This window comes from Physeter macrocephalus, chromosome 1 (genome assembly GCF_002837175.3).
Source record: "Physeter macrocephalus isolate SW-GA chromosome 1, ASM283717v5, whole genome shotgun sequence".
Lineage (NCBI taxonomy): Eukaryota > Metazoa > Chordata > Mammalia > Artiodactyla > Physeteridae > Physeter > Physeter macrocephalus.
This window is the reverse complement of record NC_041214.2, coordinates 92,904,923-92,930,363: the sequence shown is the minus strand read 5'-3', so window position 1 is coordinate 92,930,363 and position 25,441 is coordinate 92,904,923. Positions and strand designations below refer to the sequence as shown.

At 40.5% G+C, this 25,441-nt stretch overlaps 1 protein-coding gene across 11 annotated transcripts in view; it reads right to left on the bottom strand.

Moving 5' to 3' along the window:
* Positions 1–1,036: 1,036 nt before the first annotated feature.
* Positions 1,037–25,441, bottom strand: part of GOLGB1 (golgin B1) — an 85,213-nt gene continuing 60,808 nt past the window's right edge. For 7 of the 11 annotated variants that reach the window (XM_007106934.4, XM_028493139.2, XM_007106937.4 and 4 more), the window contains 9 exons: positions 23,397–25,311; positions 17,716–17,894; positions 11,596–11,761; positions 11,257–11,394; positions 5,962–6,117; positions 4,764–4,861; positions 4,172–4,306; positions 2,713–2,818; positions 1,037–2,453 (listed from right to left, as the gene is read on the bottom strand). In XM_007106934.4, coding sequence (XP_007106996.1) covers positions 2,319–2,453; positions 2,713–2,818; positions 4,172–4,306; positions 4,764–4,861; positions 5,962–6,117; positions 11,257–11,394; positions 11,596–11,761; positions 17,716–17,894; positions 23,397–25,311 — 3,028 coding nt within the window. In that variant the 3' untranslated portion in view covers positions 1,037–2,318. The remainder of the gene's footprint in view (positions 2,454–2,712; positions 2,819–4,171; positions 4,307–4,763; positions 4,862–5,961; positions 6,118–11,256; positions 11,395–11,595; positions 11,762–17,715; positions 17,895–23,396; positions 25,312–25,441) is intronic. The other 4 variants (XM_007106935.4, XM_007106940.4, XM_007106944.4 and 1 more) reach the window with 2 other exon arrangements.

Sequence of the window (25,441 nt, the reverse complement as noted above, 5' to 3'; positions counted from 1 at the left end):
ATCCCACATGCCGCGGAGCGGCTGGGCCCGTGAGCCATGGCCGCTGAGCCTGCGCGTCCGGAGCCTGTGCTCCACAACGGGAGAGGCCACAACAGAGGGAGGCCCGCATACCACAAAAAAAAAAAAAAAAAAAAAAAAAAAGAATGGATAAACAAAAAGTTCCTACTGTATAGCAGAGAACTGTATTCAATATCCCGTGATAAACCACAATGGAAAAGAATATGAAAAATACATATAACTGAATCACTTAGCTGTACAGCAGAAACTAACACAACATTGTAAATCAACTACACTTCAATAAAATTAAATTAAAAAATAATCAAGTCCATCTCTCCTTAGCAAATGTCCCAAGTTCACTCTTTTCTTTTGTTTTTTTTTTTTTGGCCGCACCGTGTGGCATGCGGGATCTTAGCTCCCTGACCAGGGATTGAACCTGTGCCCCCTGCATTGGGAGCACAAGTCTTAACCACTGGACCGCCAGGGAAGTCCCCCAAGTTCACTCTTGATGAGAGGCAGTGAGACATAGCAAGCACGGGCCTTAAAGCCAGATAGACGTGGTTCAATTTACTTATTGTACCTTGAGAAAGTAAGCTAGCATTTCTCAAGCAGTGACTTGATATAAACACATAATAATGCCCATCCTGCTTTTCCCATATGAGACTTCCCTACCCCCACTCCTACCCAGAGGGATCCCCAGGGACAAACTGTTTTCAGTATGCACCAGACAGTTCTCCCAGGCCCAGGCAAAAACCTGCATGAATCTCATGCCCTAAGGCCCAGCTTGTTTGGTTCAGTATTAGGATGGAATTTCCTCACTCTGCTTCACCACCCTGGGGTCTAGCAGCTAAGGCTAGAAGGACGCAAGCAGCCAGATGCTGGCCAGTGAGAATGAAGCCTGGATATGCAGCGCTTTCTATTCCTATGGTAATTCCTGGCTACTCCATCCCTACTTCCTCTAGGTACCTTCCTCTCCTCAGCATGCAAACACATATATGTAAGCACCTGTGTATACATGCATTTACACACCAACACAGTATTTCATTCTGAAAATAATTTTATTATTTTACAGTTGTTCAGGAAAGTTCCTGGGTTGCTGTGACCATGATTTGGTCACCACAGAACAAAGGATTAGAGCGGATCAGTCCGTCCACCAGTTTTCTCTCCTCTCTGGGTGGTGAGAGCAGGCAGGGAACATGTGCAAAATGAGAAAATAACCAACGGGTAAGGGTTGGAGAAAGGAGAGGTGGGGAATAGGCACAAATGGAATTCAAACCCGGCTGTCATTCTCAGGCTTGGATTTAAATATTTTGTCTTCTCTATAATCTCCCTCCATTTTCCTCAGCTCCCTGTTACCGCAGAGGGCAGATGACGACGCAATGAGAAACCGGAATAACTGTCACCAACAGCAAAGCAGCTTCGTACTTCAAGCGGCAGGAATGGTTGTCACACCAGTCAGACCTCCCTGGCTGGGAGTCAGTGCCTCACCTAGGACTGGTTCCTCGTGTACTGTCTTAGGGCCCACATTCGAGGCTTATTCAGATAACATACCAATGACAAGAATTGAATCCCACTGTCCATAGCCAGTTCCTCTTGCCTTTCAGTGAAACGAAAGGCACAGGCCACTTAATACCTTAGTACACATGTGATCAAGGGATAAAAGCAGTGGGACCCTCACCTTATAGTCCAGGACCATGACTCTCACTCCAGTTAAGTCTGAACAGCCACGGAAAGAGACGCCGTCCTCCCCTGTGATCCAAAAGCTAAAACCCCTGGGGAGTTCTTCTATTCTGGCTCTATTTTGCCAGAGACCTAATTAGATATCCTATGAGATAATGTTCCCCAGAACATTCCCCCTGCCATTGTTTATGGCAGGTTCACCTTCCCTCTGAAGCAGGAGAAAATATAAGGTACGTGAGACAAAAAAAGTATCAATCAAAATGATATTGGACTTCTGATTATCAGGTTTATTGGAACCATCCTCTTGGCTGAAAGACATTCCTCAGCATCTTTCATAGGACCATAAAAGATCAGGGCCCTGCAAAATCTGAACAAATATTGGGCTCAATAACCAACTGTGGGGCCTCCTCAGATTATGCAGAAGTGTCAGGCCCTGGACAGTAGAAGAAAGCAGACTCACTGGTCCCTGCAGCTCTAACATGTGCTCATATCCGCCTCTGTTTTTGCAGGCACTTTCTGTGGAGAGTTGGAGAGAGGACCTGTAGGTGGGAAGATTGTTCCCTTGGAATTGATGGTTTTGATGCTAGAGGTGAGGGAATTCCGAGTTCTGAGGGGAGTGATCCAAAAGGTGAGAGCTAGGTTTATAGATGGCCTGTGAAACATAGAATGAGTAGGACATGAACCATCAGAAAGTAGATGGCTGCCAGCAGTGGCACCCGTGTCCGGGAATGACAGAGCGAACGCAGGACCCGCTTCCATCCAGCACCACTCCGGGTCTGAAAGGAAAATTTGAAAGTCAGAGAGTTTTGCTCTATACAGATCTGTCCCTTTCCCTTCTCCAACCACTGTAGAAAAGAGGTAACCTGAGAGAAAGCCCCTCGGGGCCAACAATTTGGCAGATTCCACTAGTTTCTTCCAACCTTCCATACCCTGCCAGTCTCAGGCCCACATTCCTTCTCCTTGACCCCTTGTCCTCAACACAGCCAGCCCTGTCTGAGAGCACAGTACCCTCTCTTTATCCTTCCTCCTTCTTACCCTTCGACAACTGTTGCTTGTAAGATCTATTAACAGTGCCTGCTCCTGGGAGCCACAGGAGCCAATGATAGGAGACCGGGCAGAGTCCCATTCACCATGCTCCAACCTGTGTTGAGAAAAAAAAAGAGGCATTGGTCCATGGCATGAGAGGCTGATGGCCTTCTTGTCATGTGATGCAGGGTAAGGGATTTGCAGCAAGGGCTGCTCCCATGGCCCCACCCCCATGCAGACAGATTTCTTTCAGCAGCAGTAGAGATGGTAATAATTACCAGGAATTGACTGCCTGCTGTGGATCAGATGCTGGATCACGTGCTTTACATACATCTATCCTCAGGTTTGAGGTTGGTGCTATTATCTTCAAAGTAAGGCTTAAAGAGATAAAAGTACTTTTCCATGGTGGCACAGCCAGTGAGATGTAGAGCTAGAATTCAAAACCCAGGTGTGCCTCTAAACCTCTGCTATACCACACCTGACTCAGAGAAGCTCATTAATTTTTTTTGCATTTATTAAAAGCTAATAAGCAAAAGCATCCAAGAAAGATTTTTGTGGGGTTCTTACAATTAAACTGAACTGGCAGCCTCTACTGCTTTCTGCTTCATTTTTTGCTGACTTGCTTATTTATTTAATACTGGAACTTCTGCATTTAATGAAGAAGCTGCCTTTATCCACTCAATGGTTTCTCACAAAAATGAGAAATGTATCAAAGGGCTGTGAGTAAACACAGCACAAACTTGACCAAGCATTTGCCTAGAGGGATGCACTTTTTAAATGTGGTGGGGAGGATGGAACTCTACTCCTGATCTTTCCTCCATGTGAAGGAATGTCCATTAGCCTAAAACTCCTGGACTCTCTTGGCAGGGCCCACACTCTTCTCCAGGAGAGAAGGAACACTTTAATCTGATTTGTGAGCCTGGAAAGAGAAACTGAACATGCCCAGCCTAGCTCCATCCTGCCTGTTCTCCTCATGAGAGCCAGGCTGGCTGCACAGGACCCCTTCTGTGTCTGTTCCTCCATAAGATAAGACTTTCAGGGGCAGCCTTGATGCGGACAGAATGGTCTGGTACCACGTATGTCAGTCTGTCACCTTCTGTAGGCTAGGCTGAGGAAGGAGGAGATGTTTATAAGTATTGGTGAGCTGCTTTTAAATGGCAAGTCCGCTGAGTTCCACAAGCACTGCAGAGTGTGTGTGAGGTGCTAACATGACAACGGCAGCGCCAGGCCTGGGAGGCAGAGCTTGATTAGCTGCCTCAATTTCCATTCTGCATCAGGGCCAAAGAGGGAATTGCGGAGGGGCTGAGCGTGGATTAACGTGGCTTGTCTTGATCCCACCCGCACTACGGCACCCATCTCAGGATGAGAACTAGATCCTAATTAGTCCCAAGTCTGGCCACTGAAATGCACATGAGTATGATCAGAAAGGGTCAGAAGTGAACAGAGGCTGTGTCCCTCAGCCCCTTACCGCCTGATCTGCTCCTCGGCCATGGAGAGGGCAGCCTCAGCAGCCACTTTTTGGTCTCGTTCTTCTTCCAGCAGCTTCCTCAATTCATTCATCTCCTGTTTAGTGTTGCACAGCTGCTGCTGGGCTTCAGAAAACCTTCAGGACAAAAGGAGAACAACAGGATCACTAGATGCAGGACATAGTTGCTGATACAAGGGATCCGAAGTCTTCATAAGGTTATAAAGCATGAAAATTTATAGAAGACTGTACAAACACAAAGAATATTTTAAAAGCATACCTGTCAAGAGATGTAGGAAAGTCTCTTAAAGTTGTAGGAAATGCTTTAAGAGATTTTAGGGACTGACTGAATAGCTTTCATTTGAACACCATAACATTAGTAAGGTGTGTGTGTGGCAGGGGGGGTTGCTGTATAAACTATTCACACGCAACTTGTTATTAGCATTGTCACTTTTTAATCCTCACATTAATTCTGTGAGGCAAGTAAGATAAGAAGGCATAGTAAATCCATACAATGGACTCCTGTTCTAACTCGATGACTGCCCAATTTCTGCAAATATAGCACACACTCCGGGGTTGAGAACTCCTCCCCAACCTTAGCTGTGGCTCCCTCAGTTCTTCAGGATCACCCTTCCTGTGAGCTCCATTCTTTTCCTGGGGAGCTCCTGGAGCAACATCTATATTCAGTGGTCCCTAAAAGAAGAATAAGTTTAGTAATTCAGTGATGAAAGCAGTTAAGAAACTGTGCTTAGGCAAACTGAGAACTCACTTAGGCATTGGAGAGAAGAGAAATGTGGAGAGGAATACCTCCGTTATCACTCTCTTCAAGTACAAATTTAGAAGTGAGAATCTTTTGTTCTAATAGATTAATCTCCTACATAAAACTCTTTATTAGATTTTCCTTCAGATTCTCATTCTTGAATCTCTCCTCTTAAAAGTTTAAAGGCTTATCACTGAAATCTGCTTTCTTCTAGTGGAGGTTCATGTACATTCCAGAAGCTACTCTGCTCCTTCCCTTATTCAACAACTCCTCCCCAACCCCTCCTCTTCCTTCCATGTCCTATTCACCTCCACCCTAACTCTCAGTCTCCTCCAACTTCAACAACCTCTCCTCTCCACTGCTGTCAACAGCTCTGCCTATTTTGTTTCTCAGGTCCAAATCTTCTACAGCTTTCTTATTACTTAAAGCAAAAAGCCTTCCAAAAGCCTGTCATCACTGTTTCCCACTCACTTTTTGATTTCTCTCCCACCACCTCTCTCATCTTTTTCCTTCTAATCCATTCAGTCTTTTTAAAAATTTATTTATTTATTTATTTATTTTTGGCTGAGTTGGGTCTTTGTTGCTGCACGCGGGCTTTCTCCAGTTGTGGCGAGCAGGGGCTACTCTTCGTTGAGGTGCACGGGCTTCTCATTGTGGTGGCTTCCCTTGTTGAGGAGCACGAGGTCTAGGCGTGCAGGCTTCAGTGGTTGGGGCTCACAGGCTCCAGAGCGCAGGCTCAGTAGCTGTAATGCACGGGCTTAGGTGCTCCGCGGTATGTGGGATCTTCCCAGACCAGGGCTCGAACCCGTGTCCTCTGCATTGGCAGGCGCATTCTTAACCACTGCGCCAACAGGGAAGCCCCTAATCCGTTCACTCTTTGGTTTTTCCTGGACCTTATTCCCCCTCTCCTCTCCTCCCACTGTCTCCATCACACCTAATGAATCCTCAGCCTGAAGACATCAACCTCTTCGATGCTGCGCTTTATGCTTTATCATCTGCACTCAATTTCCCAACACTTTTCCCGGGCTCTCACCTTCTCACTCACCGCTTGCAGCTCTTGAACCTGCTTCTCCAGAACCGCACAGTGATTGAAAAGGTCGCTGTAGTGCTGCTGGTTCTCACGGAGACTCTGACTGGTGTCACAGAGCTGAATGGAAAGAGTATTTTTCTCCTCCAGCAGTTGAGAGAACTGAAATAGGAGAGAGGATGAGCACCAGCCCATAGGACTGTTTCACTAGTTTCACTACGAGCAGTGTGTAGGCAAACTGCCCTGAGTCTTAAGGATCTAATTTTTTTATGCAAGACCTTTCTTTCAATAATAGCAAAAATAGCACTGTGTTCCTCCAACGTGAGAAAACTCAGAATTTTTCAACTGAGAAAGGAAAACAATTCTGGAAGAGTGGTAAAAACTTTATGTATGGTGCCTAGTACATTAACTGAAAAACTAGGAGGCAGAAACCCAAAAGCAATCTAACATGATAGGCTAACCGAGGCCTGTAAAAGGAGAACGGCAATAGCTTGGGTCCAAGTTGAGATTATTAATAAATGACTATAATCCTCAGAGCTCAATATGGCTGGAGACAAAGCTATCACCTAAAAATTCATACAATAATATTCCTGGGCAGATTCTTCAATGCTGTAGAGAGTTACAAGCTACCGAGAAAGTAAAAATGATAACAGGTGGTAAGAGGGAAAAACAGAATAAATCCTACTATGCCTATGTATGTAAGAAACTATATTGGGAGCATCAACTCTCACAGGGGGAAGCATTTCAGTCACTCAAGGCAGGGCTCTCCTCTACTGCATGAGTAACAGGTAGTAATTCAGTCTTCCCTTGAATGTGTCCAGCAGCCCAAGCCATTTTTAACCATGTCAAAAACATATATTTTTCTTTTTCATATTGAATAAAAAATTTACCCATTGTAGCTTCTACCCAATGACTTGAATTCGGTTCCCCTGGAACTATAATTCTAATTCCTCACTTGCGGGCCATCAAATTTTAAGTTTTAGTTATGATTAACATCCAGATACATTAACAACCACAGAGATGTCTCTTTGAAGTACCTTTGTTGGATAATGTACATTATGTGAAAGGAAATTGGTGTACCTGGCTGCACATTCAATCTTTTCTCAAGTATTCTTTTTTGGAAGTATTCTGGGTTAATGTTTGTGTAAAAAAGTTGAATCAACATTTACAGGAGAAACGATAAACAGTTTTTTAGAGATACTCTGACTGGGAAGGACATTTAATGCATATGGAAAATTAGAACAAGAAATCCATGTGGTATAACAAAAATATTTGCATAGCCAGAATGGAAAACACAACAAATAACCTTACCTCTAAAGAGCAATTTTCAGTTTACAAAGCACTTTCAAAAGTATTATCTTATTTGAGAGAGTTAGAGGAAGAACTACTATCTTCACTTACAAATGACAAAAAAGAGATGAATGGTGACTTGTCCAATGTTATGTGGCTAAAAGATGGCAGGCCAGGACTCAAGTATGGTTCTTGATTCCAAGTCTAGAGCTCTATCTGCTTTTTGATGGTGTCCCATCTGAGAATTCAGCAAGGGAACTTAAGTAGGTTGTAGGTTTTTTCAGGGGTGGGAACAGTTAGTAAAAGAAAGAATATAAATGTTTAAGAAGCAATACTAATTGGAAAACAAAGGTAGCTGGGTACAATGACAACTACTGGGTTCTGAGACAGAGAGTAATATGGTCCTCTCCTAATATAGAAGAAAGTCAACTTTCCTGGCCACAGTAAGCAGCCCAAACCATACCAAGAAAAACCAAACAAATAAACAAAAAAACCAACCCCCCCCCGAATCACTCAGTGTTGAAAAAATCCAACACATTTTTCTTGGAAGATCTAGAGGAGAAAGGGTAGACCAGTAAAACTCACTGGAAGCAAAAATTCCTGTAACTGAAGAAGTCTAACTGCTTTTAAGCCACCCTCATACAAACCACCTTTTGTAATGTCTGCACTGTTCTGTCTAGGATAGACGTAGATCCCTGTAATTTAGGGGTTGGCAAACTATAAGCCACGGCCTACTGCCTTTTTTTTTTTTTTTTTGGCTGTGTTGGGTCTTCATTGCTGCACATGGGCTTTCACTAGTTGTGGCGAGTAGGAGCTACTCTTCGTTGCACTGCACGGGCTTCTCATTGTGGTGGCTTCTCTTGTTGAGGAGCATGGGCTCTAGGTGCGCGGGTTTCCATAGTTGTGGAGCGTGGGCTTAGTAGTTGTGGCGTGAGGGCTCTAGGGCATGCAGGCTTCAGTAGTCGTGGCATGCAGGCTCAGTAGTTGTGGCTCGCAGGCTCTAGAGCACAGGCTCAGTAGTTGTGGCGCACGGGCTTAGTTGCGCTGCGGCATGTGGGATCTTTTCAGACTAGGGATCGAACCCGTGTCCCCTGTACTGGCAGGCGGATTCTTAACCACTGCACCACCAGGGAAGTCCCTGCCTTTTCTTTGTAAATAAGGTTTTATTGGAACATAACCACCCCATTTGTTTATGTGTCATCTGTGGTTGCTTCCGTGCTACAACTGCAGAGCTGAGCTAGTAGTTGTAACAGAAATGGTATGGCCTACAAACACAAAATATTTACTGAGTCTTTAAGAAAAAGTTTGCTGACCTCTGCTCTAACTCATAAGCTACTGTATTTCATCATATCTATACTTGTAAAAACAGTAGGAGGGAATAATAGAGACTACATGATACCAATAATCATTCCCCTCATGTTTTTAAGTTTTAAGTTTCATGTTTTAAGTTTGCATTACATACAAATATCCAACCATGCTGGCAGAGATACATATAAAATCTGAGCATCCATGGAAAGAATTAGGGCAGTGGCTTGGAGAGGAGACATTCTATGCTGACAGCCCATCTACTACCATCCCATGCTAGGACCTAAGAAGCAGTCCTCCTAGCTAGCTGGGACCCATTTAGAGTGAGGCTTTAATATCACCAAACAATTAGCTCCATGAGGGGTCACTGTGTATCCTCAATACCTAATGTATGGCCAGGCTCATAGAAGGCAGATAATAGTTATTTGTTTTTGATGAATGATGAATAAGTGAATGACCAACCATAGGGATGGAGATACCTCCTTACAGCTGATTTCTAAAGGAAGAACTCTTTCTCACCCAGAATGACAGTGATCTAAAGCAGTGTTTCTCATACTTTAAGTGGTATGTGAAGTATATCTCAATAAAGCTGTTAAAGAAAACATAACTTTGATAATGACCCAGAACGCAGTATATAAATATAAGTAACTGAAACTAAAGTTTCTCAAAACAAATTATATTCTTTATCATATATTACATAATACATATTTTCAATCTCTTTTACTTTTTATAAAATAAAACTATATGCACTATTTGTAATAGCTCAAAACTGAAAACCCCAAAAGTTCTTTAATAGAGAAATTGTTATATGCCTACAATGTAATAAATACTACACAGCATGAGAACAGAAAAATCACAGTATACACAACAACATGGATGAATCTCACAAAATAAATGAAGCAAACAAAAGAGAAGATATGATCCACTTATACATAGTTCTAAGGTGGTGGTACTGAATAGAAGACACAAGGGACTCCTGGGGTTCTGGTATGTTCTGATTTTTGATCTGGGTGCTGCTTATACAGGTGTCTTCACTTTCTGAAAATATACCATGATGTACTTGTGATTTGTGTGCTTTTCGGTGTTTTACTTCAGTAAAACATTCACATGAAAAATGTTTCAGTTGCTGCCCACTAAAATGACCTCATCATCTACTAATAGCCCTGAATTGCAGTTTAAAGTACTGTCCAGAAAAGACAAATGCCCAGAGTGATTCACAGTCTAATGTTCAGGAGGGCAAATATAACAAAGGTTGAGATGGGGTCTACTGAATAGTTCCTAGAAAGAGGAGGTGTTACAGAGCTATGAAGGGCAGAACTTTCTGGAAACAACTGACTAAGCTAGAAGAGGAACCGGGTAGGATCTGCTCTGGAGTCTCCCCACTGCCCCCCTAAAAATTCCCAGACAACCTCCACAAAAAGGGTCTGCAATTTTACCAATTCATTTTGATCAACAAACCTACTTAAAAAAGCAAATTTCTCTGCCAAAATTCATAGTGTTATCAGTCTCTGATACTTCAATGTCAATTAGTTGAATTTAACAACATTTAATAAGTACCTTCTACATAAACCAGGCACTGTGCTTTTGCATGTACATTATCATATTTACCTCAGACTGACCTCCTCCTAACACCTCAGGCAAATTACTTAATACCTCTGGGCCTTAGCTTCCTCATCTGTGATACAGCCTACTGATCTTTACCATTTTTGGATCACAGATCCCTTGGTGAATGCCTGAGTTCTTGTGATGAGAAATTTACACACACACACACACACACACCATTTTGCTTATATTTTTTGGACATTTATAGCCCTCCTCAAAGCTAATTTTTGGATTCCAGAGTCTCAGTGATTACTTAAATCCCTTCCAGTGCTAACATACACTACCTAGCTGGCTTCCTCTGAAGAAGGCAGAACTAGAGGAGGTGCCACTAGAGAATACTTTGACTAGTCAGAGAGCAACAGGAGTATAATAATTCATAAGGGGATGGTGGAGGGGAAGCAGATGAAGGAAGAAGAGAAGCCAGAGAATGGATGAGGGGAGAAGACAGAGATGTGAAGGCACCAAGAATAATCTTTTTTTATCTTGCCTTGGCTTTTGCTCTAGGAACCATGTGGCAAAGCAGCTCTTCCCTATAGAAAGAGGTCCTCTACTTCAGCATGCTTCCCTAGAATGTCTAGAGTGGCAAGGCTGGGGTTTGGGAAAAAGCTAGCTGGCTTCTTTAATTCCAGAACATTAAATACACAATGAAGAGGCTTACAAATGGAGTGAAATGAAGAGCAGATCTCTCACCTCTGTCCCTGTTATCTAATCACACATGAAAATCCTCTTTCCTGAGACTCTTCCCTGTTACACACTATTGGGAAATACAGAGAAACTTGCGGGAGGATTTGTGGGGAGTTAACTCAATATTACTAACAAGTGATACAGATGGGGAGATGATGTTGGGGAGAAAGGCTCCCTAAAGGAGTTGGCTTTTTTATTCTCACTGAATGGGTTTCTCCAAATCACTCCCAAGGACTCTCCAAGGGTGAGGAAAAGGAAATGGCCCTGTGTGCAGTGCTTTGGGGTAAGCAACCTTTACAGAAAGGTGAAACTTCTGTCCCCTAATATAGCTAGAGCCACGCTTAACCAGATTCTACTTACCTTCTTGATTCTAGTCATGGAAAAAAGAAAGTGAACTCCAGCCTAGCAGGAAACACCTACCTTGCTGTTCAGTTGCTGAATTCTTAACTCCTTTTGGTGAATTTCCTTTAAGCTGTCATTGAGCTGAGTCCTAAGACGTTCTGTCTCATAAACTAGGTTTTGTGATCCATCTAGGGAAGCTGGTGTCTCTGGGGATGCCTGCCAGGACACACACACTGATGAAATTCTCTCTTAACATTGTTCATGCTTAAATCCTTCCTTCCAGAAACCCTGCCCACCTCATAGGAAGTCATCAGATGGTTTGCCTAATAGTGGCAGACGGGCACTTAGCTTGCAGGAAGCTGATGTTTCCTGGGTAGTGGTTACCTCTGAGTAGCAATCAGCACTGAAATCACTCACCTGTCTTTGATACTGCACTTTGTGGGTCTCAGTCGGGGAGGAAGAAGATCTCAATTCCCTCATAAGATTCTGCAGATGGCTGAGCTGCTGATCTTTATCTGCAATAGCCATAAGGTACTGCTCCTTCATCCTCCTCTCATGAATTTCCCAGGAACTCTTCTCCATCCTAGAAAAAACATGAAATAGTCACAGGCAAAAATATACTTGTGAGACAAAGATGAATAATTGCATATTTAAAACAGTATTATGGGCTGTAGAGATGTAGTAAAGAAAATATATAACCAGAGAGAAATTTATGTTATAAACAGAACTGTGCAGCAAGATGATGGAGCAGAACTTAAAAAATAATTGCAACTGGCAGGATTGGGGAAGAAAAGCAGGCATTTGGTCTGAATCCTGAACAATGAGTGAGGCAGGTTTCTATAATAGGAAAAGCATTCCAGGTTCAGGGAGCAAACAGAACAAAAGGCACAAGAATGAATATATATAGTGAGTTTTGGAATTGTGGTAGTAGTGTGTAGAGTGGATAGGGCAGAAAATGAGGGTGGAGAGGAAAGAAGTCAGACCCTGTGGGGCATTGAACACCATGCTAAATAAAACTTACTCTAAGCAATGGGAAACCACTGTAATTCTTCAGAAAGGCGATGCCATGATACAGTATACTATCAGGGTTATGAGAATGCAACTGTAGAGTCTGAAGGATCGGGGTTCAAATGCTGGCTCTATCATACACTAGGCATGAGACTGAGTAAAAGTAACTTAATCTCTGTGAGCCTCGTTGGTAAAATGGAAATAAATGATCTATTCCTTAGGATTATTGTGGGGATTAAATGAGATACTTTATGTCATGCACCAAACACAGAGCCTGGCATATCACAATCACTCAACAAATATAGACTGCTGATATTTATTTATCCCCTGAATTTGACCAAAAGGGAACCTTCTATTTGACCCCAGCTAATTTTCCGTAGTTCTGTCAAAAACTGCCTCTCTGCCATATTCTTTAGTTCTACTTCTTTCTACACTATGATTGAAAAAAACCATTAGGATTGTAATCAAATTTCTGCAGCACCTCTTTACTTTGAATAGTACCCATGTCTCTAATTTTTTCCTAATAATATAAGGTTTTATTTGAATTGCATCTGACTTTTTTGTTTCTCTCTACAAGTAAGGTAAAATGGTCCTTTCTTTTCTAAAGGACATACACCAATTATGAAATAATCCTGCTATGTCAAGAGGTGACTTGGATTACAGTCAGATTTTTTTTTAAAGGCAGAGCTAAAACTTAGAAACTAAATTTTTATTACAAGGCCACTATATGGAAAAGGCACAGAAATTTTCTAAAACACTTTCTCCGATATTTGTCTGTGAAAAATGAGAGAGAATAAGAAAGAAGGAGTGTAAGACTGAGAATGCACAAGAAAGATCACAATTCTTCCATAAAACTTTAAGCCACGATTTCGTTTAGAAAGATGGACAAGTAGTTATGGTGTGGAGACACCCTCAATGGAGAAGAGGCACTAAGGAACAAACCTGATTACTTAAGAGAACACAGCCATAAACGGGTTATACCTCACTTACCCCTTAAGTAAGAGAGCACAGGAACCAGAGCAGAATAAGCAAATCAGTAGCTACAATGTTATTGTATAAGTCCGGGCTCTTCTCATAAGCCAAACCCAGTGCCATAGAAGCCTAAATGAGATGTTCCAGCTTTTTCATGTATGAAAACCTCACTTCTCCCAAGTATTTCAAGAGCAGAAAACAGGGAGTCTTAAAGATATTCAGCTAAAGAAACTGGTCCTAGAGTCAGTGAATCAAATCTGTGTCCTCATTTTCTTCTTCTAAAAGTGAAGTAAAATGTCTTCCTTTCCTTCTCATAATTTACTCACATCCACTTGATATACAATTTTTCTTTTCTTCAAAACTGCTCAAATGTGGAAGGTAAAGAGAGAAAGGCTAAGAGAAAGGTAGAAAGGGAGAAAATGAGGGAAGAAAAAAATCAATAGACCAGAAATCATTATTTTTTCTCCCTCTTTTTCTCTTCCCTTTAGGGTCAACTTTATAAGGAAAGTATCCTTTCAGAGTGCCCTGTGAGGAAGTTTAAAGAGGAACAAGTTGCTGCAGAAAATAACCCTTTAGAGCCTTGCAGCCCTTCTTCCGTTTACACTAGCAACTGGACACAATATTTTTTTAGTTCCAGGTGATCTGGAGATAATATGGGAGACAACAAGGTGATGTTCCTCTGAGCTCCCAATCACCTTTGGGGGGCCCTAAATTCAGTGGTCAACATTAATGTGCATCTGAGGGAAGATGATCTCTTGATGGTGAATTGAGATTCTAACAGAATAAGCTAGGGCAGCTATTCCCTGGCGGAAAAAAGGATGAGGTTGAAATAGAGCATCTTTCTTCTAGGGTTCAATTCCAGAAAGAAGAAACAGAAGCAATTTGTATTCCCAGAGAGCAAAAATTCAGTTTTTTTACCTTCTCTGCAATCATCCTTTGATTAAAAAAATGTGTTCTTGTATTATCTGACGAAGTTGCCAACTCCATGGAATAAGTTTAATACATTTTCACTTATAAGAAAGTCTGTAAAGATGTTGAATATGAAAATCTTTTGGATGTAATTTCACTCCATAAAATTCAAATGACCAAATTCTAAAAGCATTTTGCTCTATAAACCTTGCTTAAGGTTTATTTTGAAATATAACGTTAGTAAAGTGCATGGCATCTAGGATTTGTGAAGGAACAAATCTCTTCTATCTACACATTAAGAGCTCTCTTAGGGATGTTACAATAATTATTTTACTATATTGATATCTGTTATCATGGTAGATAATGTAACCTGGATGGGACTCTAGATTCCACCTCATATTCTCTGTATTCACTTGCCTATGTTAGTCCTGTAGCAGCAGGTGAGACACAGCAGGTGCTGCTTGATCAGCAGCACTTTCCAACATGGAGATTTCCCCTTTTAGTATCAAACTCTGAAAACTCTGGGTTTGATTTTACTAAGGTGGCATGTACCACCATCTTACACTAAGCAGTAATAAAGTCCCAACAATGAGGCTGCAACAACAGGACCTGTTTTTATATACTGTTAAGCACTTATTCTTTACCTTTACTTTTCAGATCAAATCTGAAACAATGAATTAAAAAACCATCCAAAATTTGAGTTCCTATCATAATTTTTTCCCCTCTAATAGAACATATAGCACTGTTAGTCATCTTTAAAGGAAAAGGGCTTGGATTTCTAGATCCAGACAAGATGGAGTAGATGCATATTTCCTTATTCCGCCCACTAAGTATAGATTAAAAACCTTGGAAATTATATATAAAACCAAACATAAGACGACTGGAAAAGATGGAGAAGAAGGTAGAGAAGCTCAGTACTCTAGGACTTAAGGAATGACATGGTGGTGACTTCACTGGTTTTTCTTTTTGAATTCGACATATCCCAAACTGGGTGAGGGAGGATCCAACAACTTAGAACACGAATGAGTGCCAAGGAAAGATTGCTGTCTTTTGCCAAAGGCCCAGGAAGGGGAGGACTAGCAAGACAGAAACATTAATGACAATAACCACCCAACTGCAGCAGAACACCATGGAAAGACTACAGTATCTCCCTACCGCCATTAACAAACTCCTAGTGAACAGATTAGTGTCATTCTTGCCTGGAGGTAACTAGGTGCACCTCACCCTCCCTGCTAGGTGGTGTCAGAAGAGGCCACGTGGGGTCATTGGAGACAACATGTGGAGCCTGGACATCCACCTCCACCCATAACAGACTAAAATGTTCCCCCCTGTTCCTGCAGAGGTAGTAAAAGAAGAGGCCAGAAGGGAAGTTTGGACTGTGGGCACTAACCAGTAGTAACAGGTGCCCCTCCTCAATCACCCTCCTGCAGTGTCAGTGGAGATTAAATGGGGAGCCTGGACTTTCACCACTGCCCAGTGACAATGAAGTACTGCCCTCCACACCCCTGAGTGGTATCAATGGAAGCCATGTGTGGAGCTTAGACTTCTACTCTCACCTAACAGTAATGAGGCACTGCTCCCTGCTAACTGCAGTCTCAGTGGAGCACTAAGTGGGGAGCCTGGACTTCCTCTGGCAGTATCAGGGCACTGCCTCCCACTAAGGGTTATCAATGAAGGCTGAGTAGGGAGCCCACTGGACTTCACCCTCCTCTAGCAGTAAAGTGGCAGTGTTCCCCTTCCCCTGCTGGCATGGTGTCAGTGGAAGCCTACCAAAGATTTAAGTAAGATTGAGTCTTAAAACTTATAGGACTCCAAAAAGTCCAGGTTACAAGTGAAAATCACTCATCATACTAAAAACCAGGGAAATCACAACTTGATTGAGAAAAGAAAATCAATAGATTACAACACCCGAGATGACACAGATGTTGGAACAATATATATGGAATTATAGAAGTATTTTAAAGTGGTCATCATAGAAATGCTTCAACAAGCAATTACTAACACACTGGAAATAAATGAAAACAGAGAAAGCCTCAGCAAGATATAAAGAAGACCTGAATGGAAATTTTAGAATGAAAAAATACAATAGCCAAAATAAAAAGCTAACTCAATGGACTCCATAGCAGATTGGAAGTGATGAAGGAAAAAGAAAATAAATCAGTGAACTTGAAGACAGACAATAAAAATTACTGAATCTGAATAAAGAGAAAAGTAATCAATAAATTGATTTCATCAAAATTAAAAAGACCTTCTCAATGGAAGGATGAAAAAAATAAACTGCAGACTGGAAGAAAATATTTGCAAGCCATGTATCTGACAAAACCTGTATCTGGGGACTTCTCTGGTGGTCCAGCAATAATGAATCCACCTTCCAATGCAGGAGGTGCGGGTTTGATTCCTGGTCAGAGAACTAAGATCCCACATGCCGCGGGGCAACTAAGCCTGCGCACCACAACTACTGAGCTCGTGCACCTCAACTAGAGAGCCTGTGTGCCGCAAACTACAGAGCCCACACGCCCTGCAGCCTGCACGCCACAACTAGAGAGAGGAAAAAAAACAAACGAAAAAAAAACAAACCTGTATCTGGAATACATAAAGAACTCTCAAAACTCAACAGTAAAAATTAACAACCCACTTAGAAAATAGACAAAATACATGATCAAATATTTCATCAAAAAGGACCTATAGATAAGCATGTAAAAAAATGTTCAACATTAGTAGCCATTATGCAAATTAAAACCACAGTGGAACAGCATTACATACCTGTAAAAAACTAAAATTTAGTTACAATATCAAATGCTGATAATGATGTAGCATTTGATATTGAAACTGGACCACTCATATATTGCTGGTAGGAGTATAAAATGATACAGTCATTCTGGAATATAGTTTTGCAGTTTCTTAAAAAACTAAACGCCACTTATTATATGACCTAGCATTTGCACTCCTGGGCAATTATCTCAGAGAAATTAAAACTTATTGTCCACATAAAAGCCAATACACAAATGTTTATAGCAGCTTTATTTATAATAGCTAAAAATTAGAAACAACACGTCCTTCAATGAGTGAATGGTTAAAGCAGTACATTCATACCATGAAATACTACTCATCAATAAGAAGAATGAAGTATTGATACATGCAATGATGTTAATGGATGTCAAGGGCATTATGCATGGGTAAAGCTAATTTCAAAAGGTTGCATACTTTAAAAAATTCTCAGAATGAAACAAAATTATAGAGATGGAGAACAGATTAGTGGTTGCCAGAAGTAAGGGATATGGGGATGGGAGGGAGGGGAAAAGTGTGACTATAAACTAGTAGCACAAAGGACATATTTGTGATGATAGGGCAGCTGTATACCTTGTTGTAGTGGTGGTTACATGAGTCCACACATATGATAAAGCTGCACAGAACTATACACATACTTGAGTGAATGTCAAATTGGTGTGAAATCTGCATAAGATCTCTGAATCGTACCAATATCAATTTCCTGGTTTTGAAATTGTACTATAGTGATGGGAAACTGGATGAAGGGTACATGAAAGCTCTTTGTACTATTTTTGCAATTTCCCATAAATCTATAATTATTTCATTTAAAAAAACACAAAAAACTAAAAGAAAAGGATTAAAAAGCAGGGATTACCATACCTGAGCTGATGCAGCTCATGCTGCCAGGAGAGGTTTTCCTGCCTGAGCTCTTCTTGCATAATCTGAAATGTTTTTGTCTTATCTTGATAATCCTGAAGTTGAGCCTTCAGTGGACGTAACTCAGTGATTTCTTGGTTAATCTGTAAGTATTGCTGCTGCAGATTCTTCAATTCCTTCAGCTTTAACCAAAAGGAGAGTAAAAGGGTGATTCATCACATTTCATTCATTCAGTTGTAAGTCAGCAGCACCTCCCTACTAAGTCAGTCAACATCACAACTGACTACCAGCACCTAACAGTCCACTGACATAATGGCAGCATGAATCCCTAAAATGGTGAAATACATGCAGCCAGGCTGGTGGGAATCTCCTGATGGAGTGGCCATCAAGGCTGTAGGGGCTGACCACTACTGCAACTTCAACCCCAGCCCACTGGCCCTGAGGTCCTAAGTTGACCCTAGATCTACAACTCTGAGATAGGATAGACTTAAGGGACTTAACAGCTTTTTGGTGGGTGGTAAATCCCTAGAACAAGAAGTGTAAAGATAGATTGGCTTTCTATTTAGCCATGTGCCCTGGCTAGGCTTCTAAACTTTCTTACATGAATATCAATCTTAGTTCTAGTTTAGCTAATGTTGATTAGAAAGAAGGCATTGATGCCCAGGCCCAGTGTTAAGAGCAGTTAGAATTTGGAGTCAGCTAACCTGCCCTCATAGTGTGTGATGCTATGCATGTTCCACACACCTTCTAAGCCTTAATTTCCTTCACCTATAAAATGAATGTAATTATAGTACTCCTCACAAAGATTATGAGAATTCAATGAGAAAATTAATGCACACCACACATAAAAGTTAGTGGTAGTGATGATGATGATGAACTTGCCTTTAATTAGCAAAACTGCCTATCTACATTCCAGATATATCTTCTAACTCTTTATCCCCAATATTCTTTAAAAGCTTGGTAGTAAGAAATAATGTCAGGACATCTGGGCAAAGAGAGAGGCCTTGAACACACATCTCTTTCACCCTTTCTGGAAATATCACTAACGCTACAATAAAGGCATCATTTTATAAGCATAAAACACAAGAACAAGAAGAACAAGAGAGGACTCAGCAGCAACAAAATTAATTTTAGAAACTGAAAAGCAGATGCATAAATGGTAACTGACTTAACAGATCTGGGAAAGGCAAGTCTTAAGCTGGCAGTAGGAAAAGCCAAGAACCAATAGAATTTACTCTTCAGACTCTTCAAAAGGCTCAGGAATTAACAGCACCAAGTACCTCTGGAAAAGATGGTGATGGGGGTAGGGAGGAGGAGGTGATAGCTGAAATAAGGAGGATTCGATGAAAACTGCTTGAGAACAACTACATCCCTAAATACCCTCCCAGTTCCACACTTTTTGTTACTCTGACAGACAACTAGAATTTTATTCTCTAGAAAAAGTTAAAAGAGTGTCTCTGGACTATGAAACACTAGGTACAGTAGAAGGTAACGGTACTGCTCCAAAACAAGGGTGATCAAGTGAATGTATGCCTTCTGAATGCTTGAAGCCTTTCCCCTATTTAGCTTGAAGAGCGCTGGCACAGAGGCCTTTACCGTCCTAAGGGAAATTGAGAAGTCTTCTCTAGAAAATCTGACCAACTCAAGAGGAACTAAAAATATCAACATGGGGACTACCCTCAAAAGCTCAGCAAGATCACCATGCACTGAAACTCACAGCTGGTAAGTCCCACCCACAAGCATTTTAGACTCTGCCCACAAACATGAAGAATAAATCAAGGATTAACCCTCACCTGAAGAAGAGCTAACATTAGGCAGGGATAAAAAGAAACTAGAAGAAAAGTAATTCAGAAGACATCAGCAGAAGAAAGAATGTCATGTACTCAAAGACTTAAGAGAATATTGGAAATTAGAAACATTATAGTAGAAATTTTAAAATTATAAAGAAAAACTCATTATGAAAAAATTTCAAAGAACAAAACTACCCCCAATCTTCTTGGAGAGGTAAATTAAGAATATATATCCACGAGACAAAATAAATAAATAAATAAATCTTTAGAAATCAGGAACGTGATAGCAAAAATGAAAACTTCAATATAGGATTCATATGATGAAGGTAAGAAAATCTTCCCAAAGTAAAGCAAAAACAAGCAAAAAAAAGGTAAGAAAATTATAGAGCCAATCCAGAAGGCCCTACACCTAAACAACAGGATTTCCAGGGAAAAATAGGCAATAGAGAAAAAGGATGGGGGAAAATGGCAAAATAGAATTCAAAAGAATTGCCCAAAATTGATGAGCATGACTTCTTAGATTCAAAGGACTAGACAGAATGATAAAAATAGACCCACACCAAAATACATTATCATGAAATGTCAGAACACACAAGACTAAAAGAGTCTATTTACAGTTGACCCTTGAACAAGGAAGGAGTGGGGGTACCCACCCACCGTGTAGTCAAAAATCCATGTATACTATTGTCGGCCCTTCATATATGCGGTTCTTCTACTGAATATATCTGCTGTTCTGCATCCACAGAGCTAACCACCCACTGATCCTGTAGTATTTATACTGAAAAAAATCTACGTATAAGTGAACCCATGCATTTTAAAGCCATGTTGTTCAAGGTCCAGCTGTATTTCCAGAGAGAGAGAAAGAGATAAGCGATGAGGGAGAGAGGGAGAGAGACAGAGACAGAACTATCTCATATACAAAGGATCAAGGATCAGAATATCTTTAGACTGCTGAACCACAATGTAAGCTAAAAGGGAACAGACCAATGTCTTCACAATTTTGAAGGGAAATTATTTTCAGCCTAGAATTCTATACTCAGCCAAACTATCAATCAGGTGTAAGAGATGACACGACATTTTCAATAAATTTACCTCCCCTGTATCTTTTCTTAGAGAGCTACTGAATGATTTATTCCAACAAAATGATGGCACAAAACCAAGATGAGGAAAACACAGAATACAAGAAACAGGAACTCTAACACAAGAGAGAAATGGAGGGAGATATTCTAACATGAAAACTGTGTCCTAGGAGTACAGGGCAACTGATTCATTTACGAGCAAAAAAGAGATTCCAAGAGAATTTTCTTCCTGAAGACTAAATATATAGGAATAAACATCTTGAAAAATGTGGATTAAATGGCAGTATATCTGGCGTTAATTACATTGATAAGTACAAAGAAAACTAAGCAAGCAACAACAACAAAAACACAGTTATTCACTCCAGGAAAAACAAAGGTGTTGAGGAAAATAACAGTAACACATATCTCAGGTCTAATAGCATTTGTAGTCATAAAAATGTAAACATTGAATATTGATTTAATCAATATTAAAATTAAATTACATCAGGACAATGGGGAAGGGGTTGTATATTGAAAATGTATGTCTATACTCTGAAAACAGAGGGAGTAAAGAGAATTAAACCCTGTTAGCATATAAGAAAGTCAACAGCTAATGCAAAGAATGAAAAGCCAAGAGGCACTATAAACATGATATTTAGCTACTGAGGAAACAGCAAAATTACAAATTAAAAGGGTTGAAAGCAGATTGCCTCAGAAGAAGGAGAAACAGGGTTGGGAATGCTACTGTTTGTTCTTCTTATCAAACATTGTAGAATTTAGTGACTCATCAAATATGTGTGTATAGCTTTATCTTTTAACCCAAAACTAAAATCAAAACATATTTTTGTTTTGTTTTAAAGCAAACATATATTCTTTATGCAATTCACTCACTCCTCTAGTCCAGATACTCTAAATGTTACCTTTGGAATAGAGCAGATCATCAAAAAGCTGTGTGTCTAGAACTGCATTTTAGCCACTTGCAGAGGTAACTTTAGTGAATTACTCAAAATTCTTTTGCTATGCACTTACATCAAGGGACAGCTAAATAAAAACCCTATAAAACAATTATTATATTTACTGTAGAGAAGTAGAGAATGTTTCATAACTTCATAGTGTCCTCCCTATGGAAACACAGAAGAAATTTCTTGCAGGCCTCAATACTTAAAGAATAACTATTCTTATCTGTTCCAAGTAGTTTTACTTTCTTCCTTTTCCCTAAAATATGGACACTGCAATTCATACACAAGGTTTTAAAATTCCGTACTTCTGATGGCTGCCAGACCTCAGAGCAAAATTAGTGGTCCATCTTTCTAATAGGATATTGTGATATCCCTTTGGGATAAGTTTACTCCTAAACTAAACTTACTCCTGGTTTAATCTTTTTCTCTCAGATCCTAATTTTCTTTTCCTTCCCAGTTCCTCACCTTATATTATCTTGAAAAACTGTTCATATCTTTATATGCTACCTCAAATCATTTTCAGACTGAAATAAGTATAGACAAACAAAAAGGCACCTCTAGAGATTTGCTCTACAGCCTTTAGGTAGGAGTGCTTCATCTGAGTATGGGAAAATCCTAAGAAAGTTTGAACACATATGAAAACTCCAGAATGTTTTCAGAGTTGTTTGTTATGCCCTAATAGAATCCTAGAATCCCCTGGGTTAACTGCTTGCCACTTAGACCCTCCGACTTTATTTGCAAAACTTCCCTTTGACTAATTACGTAAAGAAGAAAACCAAAGTCATCTAAGCTCCTTTCAGACCTAGCTCATCTCTTGGGTGGTCCTGAGGGAAAGGAAGCATAGTGTAGGCAGAGGTGACAAACTACTGGCCTAGGCTGAATGTTTAAACTGATAGTGATTGAAATAAGTTATCGTACATGCAGCCAGTGGCTGAGAGACTAGAAACTTCAATGCTCATGAGACAGACTGAGAACAAGATATGTGGAAAAGAAGAGTTGATGGACAATTAACAATACATTCAGTAAGTATGCAGAAGGGCCTCAGTGGCTGTAGCAGAGTCTGTATGCAATATCATTGAGTCAGACTGTCAGGCCTTCATGTGATTTATAACCCTGCCTAGGCTTTATGATTTGTTCATGGCAGATATAAAAGCCTCAGTCTCAAAAGTTCCTATAATTTCCCTACATGACAACTTCACAAAATAGAGAAAAGTGTTTTCAGTAACAACCACACATATAGAGAATATGCATCAATTTTTGATTATCTACCATATGATTAACTACCCTTCTGCTAAAAACCATGGGAAATATGAACAAGTATAAGACATGACACATTTACCAAGAGTTTACAATTTAATTGGGGAAATAAAAACTAAGGACATAGAAATTAAACACACACACACATACACACACACCCATATATATCAAGGCAATATGGGACAAAGGAAAAGAGAAGCACTAGGGAAGTACAGACAGAAGGTAATAGACAATCAAGCGATCTGGAAATGTAGCCAGAGGATTTGAGCTCTGGGGCAACGTTTAAAGAGTAGGAAATATGTGCCCAAAAAAGGAAAATGGAGAGGACATTTTGTTTCAGAGGATGGTAACGTGGGTAAGTAGATCAGTTTGTGGGTGAGTAAATCAGTTTGGCTGAAATGAAGAGGATGAATAGAGAAGCAGTAAAAGAGGATGCTGGAAAGAGAGGCAAAAACAAACTATAGGGTATTAAATCCAGACTAAAAGGTCTGAATTGTCCTAGAATGCCCAGATAATAAGAATAAAAATTTTTTATCATTTTCTATAGAAATGAAAATCAATTTAAAGAAAGTTTCAAAAACTCTCAAAAGAAGATCGGAAAGAGAAACCTAGATACTCACTAGTCGGTCTCGGTCATTTTGAAGTGATGACATAGCTTTTTTTAAACTCTGTACTTCATCTGGGCTGGTTGCAGGTGGGGCTGCAGACCTCTGCTTCCCTTCCTCTGACTTGCGGAATTTCTCCAGTTCACTCAACAGGCGATCTCTCTCATTCTGTAGACTGGCCATAGCCTTGGAAAAGGACTGCACTTGGTTGTAAGAGTCTTCTAGTTGTGAGGACAAGTGAAGTAGTTGGTCATCTTTGGATAGAAGTTGTTGGTTAAGTTTCTCAAGGTGGGGCAAGCTGTTATCCTCAGTGGAGTTAACTGGAAATGCAGCTTTAGAAACAAGAACATCTCTCTCCTTGCTTAAGAGGCCCTGCTGTTCTCTCAGCTGTGCCAACTCCTTCAGACTGGCCTCATATTTCTTTTTCAGTTCTTCAACTTCCTCATTGGCATGATCTCTACTATCTTGTAGGGAACTCATTGACCTTCCAAAAGACTGGATTTGTGCTGTGAGATCTTTATTTTCTTTGGTGACCATGAGTAACTTCTGTTCCATCTCTACCAGATCTCTTGCTAACTCTGCCACCCTCTCTTCTGCTGTTTCAGTTTCATTTCGCATTATCCCTGCATCATGATGAAGATGCTTCAATTCTTTCTTCAGCTTATCTTCAATTTCCCCTACCTTTTTGGCAGCTTCCTTCTGAACACGAACGAATTCCTCTTCCAGTTCTGTAATTCTCTTCTGAGACAAAGAAAGGGTAGTATTTAACTTCTCTACCTCTTCTTCTTTTGCTTTTAATTGGGCCTGGAATATTCCTAAAGTACCTTCTTCTTGCAAGGCTGTCAATTGTTTCTTTAGTTGGGATAGAGATAATTTTAAGTTCTCAATCTCTTTAGATAAACCTCGTTTCTCTTCCTGTAGGGCAAGAGAGGACCTCTGCAGCTCCTCCTTTGCTTCCTCAGACTCCTTGAGCTTTTCTTCTAATTTAGCATACTCACTTTTCACCTCCTTAGTCTGCTGAAGTTGAGCTTCAAGGAGCTGCTTTTGCTGACAGTCCTTCCTTGATATCACTTGGTTCAGGTCTTCTCTATATTGGATCAGTTCTGCATTGAGCTTGGCATTCTCAGAATTAAGATCATCCATATGACTTCTCAAGCATCGAATTTCTTCTTTCAGCTTATTATTCTCAGTAGCAGCATCCTGGATGAGTTGGTCTTTTTCCAAGATCACAGAGAGATGTCGCTCTTCCAGCTGTTGGTAGTCACCTACTATACGGTCTCGGTCATCCTGGAGAGAAGACATGGATTTAACAAAGGAATTCAACTGAGCCTTCTGTTGCATGTTCTCCTTTTTCATGTTTTTCAGTGTTTCCATAAGCTGATTGGTTTTGTCAACAGCTTTTTTGTTCTCTTCTTCTAAAACAGTATTCTCCTCTTCCTCCTGGGACAGCAGATTTTCCAATTCTTTAATTTCTTTATCATGCTGCTGATGCAGTTCAGCAACAGCTACTTGGACTGCCTGTTCCTTGGCAGAAAGCAGGCTTATGATCTTCTGCTCTTTCATGTTTATTTCTTCATGCAGCCTACTGGTCAGTTGCCTGGAGGCCTGAAGATCTGTCTCTAGCTGTTCATAACTGAACCTACAATTTTGGATATCAGCCTCTTGCTGCTTTATGATCCCTTCCAAATTTTCTTTATTTTCCTTATATTTTTCTAAAGAGTTATTTAAATCAGTTGACTGGTCTCTGAGAATCTTCAGTTCTGATTCCAACTTAGCTAATTCATCCTGAGAACTACGGTATAGATGTCGAGTCTCTTCTAGCTGGGAAAAAAGTTCTTTGTTTTCTCCCTGTAGAGTATCACAGACCTTCTGCTGAAGCTGGACTTCTGTCTGAGCTTTAGACTCCCAAATCTGCTTGTCATGTTCAAGCCTAGAAAAAGAGAGAAGGTCACTAATTACAGATTTCAAGGGAAAAGTACTTGATGCCTAAGGAACACATACTACAACATGTACTCAGATCTACAAGTGAATAAATATTCGTAATTGAAGGTGTTCATCTT